Source organism: Dunckerocampus dactyliophorus, chromosome 4 (assembly GCF_027744805.1).
Source record: "Dunckerocampus dactyliophorus isolate RoL2022-P2 chromosome 4, RoL_Ddac_1.1, whole genome shotgun sequence".
Taxonomy (NCBI): Eukaryota; Metazoa; Chordata; class Actinopteri; order Syngnathiformes; family Syngnathidae; genus Dunckerocampus; species Dunckerocampus dactyliophorus.
Window position 1 is genome coordinate 12101306 of NC_072822.1, and position 7943 is coordinate 12109248.

Genomic DNA, 7943 nt, shown 5'->3' on the forward strand with positions numbered 1-7943 from the left:
GTTATGTTACTCTTGAGGCCGCACATTTTAATATCTGATGAGGTGGCATCGCTCTTTGCTGTAATGTGACCAGTGTGGTGCTCGTTGTTTGCACACTGTGCAAAAAGTTCTGTGAACATTGTTTTTCGTGCCGTTTTGTGCCGTTTGACCTCTTGCTGCGGTAATTTATGCCTAATGAAATATTGAAACAAATCCCCTTGGCGCTGCCTGTGTGTTTTTCTTGTAAATAAGCTCTATTATGAAACAGCGACACACAAAGCAACACTGGCTACAAATATGCACACATCAACACATTTTCTCGAGCAAAGATTTCACGTTCGTGCTAAAGTCCCGTGGATTGAAGGATTTTATTTTTCATACACCGGCTTTGTGACTCATGATTTTCTCCCCTTGAGCTCGGACAGCAGCCCGGTGTCACCTTCGGCCCAAATCAAATGCCACAACATGAGATGAAGTGTGTGAGTCACGTCTAACCTTTTACACATCTGTGTCCCTGTGTGCGTCTCTCCTCTGTGTGCTCAGTATCCCGAACCCAGAGATGGTGGCCCTGGCAAAACTCAGGGCCTGCCAGAGGATCACTGCGCCTGTGTGCGTGCCAACGTCTGGGCTCTGCTTCCCGGTCTGGTTTTGGCTCTGCTCCTGGCTCAACATGCCTTATAGAAGTGCCAGAGGGGGAAAGAAGTCACCCTCCCACAAGCTCATCCCAAAAGCAGAAGGTGTTATTTCTCCGACTGATATTAAGAAGGCAGAATCTCTGGACATTTGATGTAAAAGCAGGCATTTACAGAAGAAAGAAAAAAACTAGCGTTTGAGTTTGTCATTCATTTGATGTCATCCTACGACGGAAGGCTTGGATGGAACACATTTGCTAAAGGACCCTCGCTGCCATGAGGGCCACACCCCTCTGACAAAGTCTTCAAAAGGGAGGAATGACAAGAAAGACAAGAAAGTTTAGGAAGAAACACATTTCTGCTCTTTATTTTTGTCTTTGAATGGCTTCTTGACTTGCGGGGGGCCCAGGGAGATGATTACAGTGCGTCTCTTTATCTCTATTGTAAACTCTAAATCTGTAAAACCTACTCCGTGTTCTAAGTGTTGGTATAGTATCTGTGACCATAATCAATCTACCGTGCGGCTCTGTCATTTTTTGGGGTGGCAAAATGTACATGTGGCGGCATTGTTAATGGTTCTTAATGGTCATTCCAGATGTTGCTGTTGACGCCCTGTGGCTGTGCGCCATACATCCACTTGCACATGTGAATATATCTGTCTCTATATGTATTTAACGAAAAAAAAAAGAAGAAAAACAACACTTGACTTTCTTTCTTTCAGTCAAATGATACCTGCAGTACCGTCAAACTATGATGACTCTGTATCGATGATGACTTGGATTTGTTACCGATGGAAGGCCTTCATTATCTGCGTTTATGTGTCTATATAAGGAATGATGGCAAAGAATGTATACAGGAATAAGATTAAATGAACTCTGTCTGCTTAGAAAGAAAGTAACTGAGTGTGTGAGTGCTTTTGTGTTGATAATCAGCACAGTGTGTGTGTGTGTCATGTCCTTGTTTACATTCCTGAGACAATTCTGAATCATAAACTACCATGAGAGCAGTTTGTGACACATTTGTGACCAAGACACAAGTCTTCTTTAAAAAAAAAAAAAAAAAAGGTGTAAAAAATATTTTTAGTGGTCCAGTATGGCGTCTTGCAAAAAAAAAAAGCCATGTTATTATTACTTTTATTTATTTTTATTTTTCGAAAAGTTTGCTGGATTGTTTTATCTGTGTGCTAAACTTTCCAAGTGTAGTATAAAGAATGGAAACTGCTTGCCTGTTTTTTTAGTGAAGTGGGAAAAACAAGACAAGCAAAACTGAAGCTCATTAATATTGAACAAAACAGCATTCTAACAAGACTTTTGTGAGATAATATACGACAGGCTCCAGCTCACCCACGGCCCTAATGAGTGGCATTGAAAATGAATGGATGAAAATATAAGTAGTATATTTTGTCTCAATTGCAATGTTTGTCGCAAACATACACACAATAAACAACTCGAAAATCTGCTTATAAAGTTGCTCAGTGAAACTATGGTCTAAGTGTCAATAAGTCCAAAATAAAAACGAAAAAAGTGTGCTGCACCTCCGAAAAGCATGCAGCCTCCATGTCTATCACACAACAAAATTAAGTGTGAGTATACATTTTATTTTTGTTTTCACGTCTTACTGTGTGATACTATGTGTCAGTAAAGTTATGTTTTATTAAACAGAGATTAGCTTCTTTTTACACTTGTGTGACCATTCAGAATGTGATTATGTTACCTAAAAGAATTGCCTATATCATGGCACGTATTATTTTATTTCTATTATTTGCTATGGGAACATGTTTAGAAAAAAGTCAGAATAGAATAAACAAATTTGAGGCCAACTTGTTAGCTTGGTAGCATGCTATGCTTAACGATGTGGCCGTCTCTTGTGTCCCTGCAGCCTGCGCATGAGCAATGTGGTGTAAACGAAGAATAATAGCAGTGTGAAGGTGACTCTTGGTGTGTTATTTCATGTCTACAGGGTTGCAATAATGTAAAAAAAAAAAAAACATTTAGAAAGTCATAAACAGGTGTTCTATGCTCTACGAAAATATTCCATTCATTAATATTGAATACTCCTTTGTGGAAATTCACTTGTCGCGGTGGTGTCAGAAACTGAGGACGACTGTTACGGCAAAGGGCCCAAATCCCCACCTGCAAACCAAAATGGCCGACAACCTGTGAGTCTGACAGCATAGATTAAAGTAAATCCTGTAATACTGAAATAATGTAGAAATGTATGCACCTTACTTTATGGCAGGAAACAAATGTAATTGTCTCATCTGCCTATGTGACAGCCAGCAAGCGGTGAAGGGTTATGTTGTAATGAGAATCAAGTGGTGTCCCATTTCTTAGTGGCTTCTTCCCCTTAGCCCTACGTTTTAAGGGGGAGAAGAAACGGTAATACGAAAAAACAACCTCAAAAAGAACCTCCTTCACAGAGGCAGTATTTATGATTTTGCAAGCGTTTTCAGGAGAATTTAGTAGGATTTATAATACAGTAAAGCCCCGCATATTCGGGATTCAGCATTTGCCACCCAGCAAATTCGTGATTTTTTTTCTGCATAAAACACATTTCACCCCAAGTATAATTTATATCTACGTTATATTAAAGCATAAAATGTTTTTTTTTATTAAAACATACAACGTAACGACGTGACGTCAGTGCAAGATGGTGGCACCCTGTTTGTATGGCGACAGGATCGTATGTGATCGTTAGTCCTTACTAGAATTACAACAGGCAAGCAGTGTGGATTATGTCGACACACTTTTTTGGGACGACCCAACAGCCTACAATCACAAGGTCGCTTCAGACGGAGATGTAGGCGGCCCCACAACAATCATTCCTTATCACTCATTCGTGGTGAGCACCTATACATTTGATAATTTAAAATGTGTTTCATAAGTGGTGAAGTGATCTATTTGTTTGTCCTGTCCAGCCATCGGGGCAGATGGTATTGTTGATCTAGATCCTCTTACAATGCTGAACTTTCTCTGCCAGGGAAACGTGTAAGGTACGCTTCACCTGTTCCATAGATTTTATTTGACTTTATTTGATGCTTATTGTCATGCAAATTTGTAGCGGCCGGACCGGAGCAGGAGGGGATAGAGAAGAACTGAAAAGAAGACAGAGGGGGGAGTGCGGGGACAAGACGGGGGCAACACAGAGAGAGCCAACAACACCAGCAACAACAACAATCGCAAGAACAAATCAACAGAACCAAGCAACAGGAATACATCAGCAAATGACCCTAACGGTCATAAAAACTATAATGGAAGCAACAAAATAATATCAACAGCCACAGTGAGAATACTGTATCGAAACAGTCATGCTTATTAGTGGTAACAGTGGTAATGAAAGCTACATATTTTAGCTATAACAGTGAACAGATTGACAAAAAGTGTTAGTAATTGTATTGCCGACATCACCAACACTTTAACAAAGCCAACAACATGATAACACTGTGGATGAATCACTAAGTTGTGTGGGGAAGTACGAATGTACTGTGAGTGTGTATATGTATGCGTGTACAGGTATCTCTGTAGGTGTGTATGTGTGCATGTCCGGCCCCCAAGACCCAGCCCCCCCCGGGGAAACCAGCAAGGAGCCATGGAGAGGCAGCCCCAACCAGAAACAGGGTGCCAGCAGGCCCCGAGACTGGCAAGAGACCACACCCCACAAGGGCAGACGAGCACCGGGCGCCACACACTGTGGGCCCAGAGCCACCCACACCACCAGGAAAGACGCCCTCCCACGACCGGGAGCACCAGCCCCCCATGCCACCCCCCACCCCCAAGGAGCAGGGCCCGGCCCCCCGGGCCACCCCATGGCCGGTCCCCGACACGAGACAGCCTCGCCCAGGGACAGGAGGTATCAAACACCCAGCACCCGCCCCCACGGAGCCAACCCCCGTGTATCCCCCCCATTAAAAAATAAATAACTACAAAATAAATAAATACAAGCATGCACACACACACACCAACACCCCCGACACCTGGAAGCTGCGTCGCGACTCCCCTCGCAGGGCGACGAGGCACATTTAAAAGTCACACGCTTGCAGAAGTTCTAGTTAAGTGCTTTATGTGGCCATTGGAATACGAGGGACAAAACACACAGTAGGTAGAAACAACAGCTCTTTAAAGAGACATAATGGCACCTTTTCATTCATGTCTACTTCTGGCCACTGATGCTGTTCTCAGCCCGCAGTACCAACTAATGATGCCGCTAGCTCGTCAAAAATGAACACGTTCTCACTGTGCTTGCATGTCCTGGTAATGCACATTCTTTGTAGGGCTCTTTCAACTAAATCTTTTTTATGTCCGCTTAGGAAGCGTTTGGCTTTTGAGCATGGTGAGAATGTTGCACGGTGGCTAAGGAGGGAAGTAACACGGGCCAAATAAACATCAGGCTCTCGCATTATACACTGTTAAATAGTCATATTTTGTAAATTAGAGCTCAGCTGCACATTTTTTTTTAAATGTTGTGCATGTGACACTGGCCCTGTGGCTCCAAGCATGTCACATCAGTGTTAAATTGGAGTTAATTAAAAGCCGACTGCATCTCATGCAGATGGAAACTGGTACACAAGTATCAGATGCAGAGGACTTCAAGACGAGCTGCTTTTTTTTGATGAAAAAGCTCAAACGTTTTTTCAGCTCATGGATACATAAATTCTGCGCTTTAAACTGCTTCTGATGATGATTTATTTTCTTGTTTTTGATTTGCAGTTTACAAAATAATTGCTTTTCCTCCAGTGCATCACACAGCCTTTAGAGATACTGATTCTCATTGTGCACACAATACAGAGGAGTGAATTTGGGGCAGGCACACACTGAAATTTGGACACAATAACAAAAAGAGGAGCGCTCATGAAGAATGTATTAGTTTCAGCGCATTGTGAAGAGTTGTTAGGAAGGAATCACACAAAGCATCACACAAGTCACCTCTCTGTCCCTCTGTGCAAAAAGGAGCTGAAGCTAATACGTAAATATTAGCAAATACGGATTCCGTTGGCGCACGGTGAGTACATTTCCTGTGAAACCAAACAGTCTGACAAATGTAAACTGCCTCATAAATTGTCCTGAAGCTAAATGTCTCTAAGTGCACAGAAACACGTGGAAAGATGTCCCCTTTTGGTTGATTCCATCAAACTGAACACCAGCAGCTAAGACGTCCATTTTAAAGCAATGCATCTTCTTTCTTCTAAACTAAACATCAGATGGTCTCAGGCTGACTTAAGACTTCTCTGTGGTAGAAATAGATGTAAAAATAAGTGTGACCAGAATACCATTATGAACGCCTGCTGTCGCTTGTACCATACACACACTCGGTCAGTTCCAGCGGGAAATTGAAAGATTTCTAATCTAGTGAGTTTGCTGCTTTGGGCCCCGTGGCAGTCTAAACTGCACTCGTTAGACGTCTATTTGAGAACAAAATAAGCAAAATAGAATATTAAACAGGCTGGATTGGATGTTGTTCAACATTCAGCAGCGTCATTCTTTAATAATCCTGTGAGCAGGCTAACTGTCGAATAGAACCTCCTGAGGAGAAGCAGTATTTGTGATTTAAGATAATAATGACGAGTGTTTTCAGGAGAATTTAGCAGGATTTATAATACATATACATTTGAAAAAAGTTGTTCAAATTATTTTATTATTGTTATTAATGTTCAGAAATATCCTATTTTATTGGCCAACTGATATGATCAGGCGATAATGACATATCGGTTTTTCAGCCAACAATGATATCAGCGCACGAGTGACAACTTTGTGGTCCAAACAGCAACAAGCTTATGGGGAAAATAAGTATTTGATCCTGACTTGATGCTAAGTCTTTATTTTAATCACAAGAGAGGGCACTTTAAGTTGATCATTATTTTATGTGCACACACCTTTTTTCGTAATTAAGTTTTTATACAATGAATTATTATTATTAATTGTTTCTTGGTTTACAATTCCAGTTACTGTCTCACCAGTCATGATGAAAAACAGAAAAATCATTATAACAAAACAAATAATAATATTTTTCAATTGCATTTTCTGTATTGGTCCGATTGTCTTGAATATTTTCTTAGGTAAAAAAATCTCAATTGAATGAATTTGCTCGTTTCCTGATCCTGAGGCTGCCGCGAGCGTGCCCACCTACCGTCACACTGCACAGTGAGTTGGATCATGGCACCTGACATGTTTGTGTTTGTCAGCATGTCGCCAATAATATAATGCTGCAGAAACATTTGTTATACACCGTGACTTTCTACAGCCTGTGTAATGTCTTGAATGTAAGTGTGACATCATCACTCTTGCTAATCGGACAATAAAATACATAAAAATGTCATAGGGGAGGCACTTGCAGTGCCGCTGCATCCTGAAGGGGTCAGGCAAGGGCGAGCTGGAAGGTGCTTGTCACTACTGTTCTTCCATAGAGGAAAAGCCAGCATTTTCTGTCTGTCTGTCTGTCTGTCTGTCTGTCTGTCTGTCTGTCTGTCTGTCTGTCTGTCTGTCTGTCTGTCTGTCTGTCTGTCTGTCCGTCTGTCCGTCCGTCCGTCCGTCCGTCCGTCCGTCCGTCCGTCCGTCCGTCCAAGTGGCTATCTTTCAAGCAGCTCTGTTTGTTTATTGAAGCACATTTTTACGTGCCATGAGGGCAACGTCCCACATCGGGGTGATTCCCTGTCTACCCATTGATATGAAGGAGGCAGAGTCAGGGCTAAGATGAAAGTCAAGCAGCTAGCAAGGAAGTGGAGATACAAGCCTTTGGTACCTTTTATCATCATGGGAAACGTGAATTCCCTACCAAGCAAGATCGATGAGCTAGCAAGAATGTTAAGACCTTCAGGAAGTCCAGCTTATTTGTGCTTCACTGAATGGCTAACAGCTAACTAGCGTCCCAGATGCTAATGTGGGGAGCTAACTGACTTCAGGGCAGTCAGAGCGGACGGGAAGGCAAGAGCTTGCGGAAAGCGCAAAGGAGGTGGGCTTGCACTGTATGTGAACAAACTGTGGTGTCAACTGGCCATGTGAACATTAAAATGTTCATCTATACCGATTTTTTAAAATCGTTTTTCATAAGCGGGAAAAAACACGATACCGATATGTATCGATGTCACATTTTTATGCCAATATCGGGACATCCCTAATTGTCTTTTTTTTTTCATTGAACTTTTCTTAAAAGTAATGTCGAAATGTCGTCTCGTCTCAGTCTCACAGACCCAATCTCACGTATCGTCCTGTCGCTTAAAGTGAGCGCCTCGTGACACCCCTACTATTCAGAAAGAGAAGGTTGCGTGAAAATTAAGTGCACTGTAATTTGTAGGGAACTTGTATTTTTGGCTTACGGTATCAAGTTTTATCACTTAAA

The 7943-nt window shown here is 42.0% G+C and overlaps 1 protein-coding gene across 1 annotated transcript in view; it reads left to right on the forward strand.

The window, feature by feature from the left end:
• The window catches only part of LOC129179887 (GDNF family receptor alpha-2-like), a 96848-nt gene extending 93662 nt beyond the window's left edge, over positions 1-3186 (forward strand). The window contains exon 8 of the mRNA XM_054773697.1: positions 523-3186. Coding sequence (XP_054629672.1) covers positions 523-660 — 138 coding nt within the window. The 3' untranslated portion in view covers positions 661-3186. The remainder of the gene's footprint in view (positions 1-522) is intronic.
• Positions 3187-7943: the final 4757 nt, after the last annotated feature.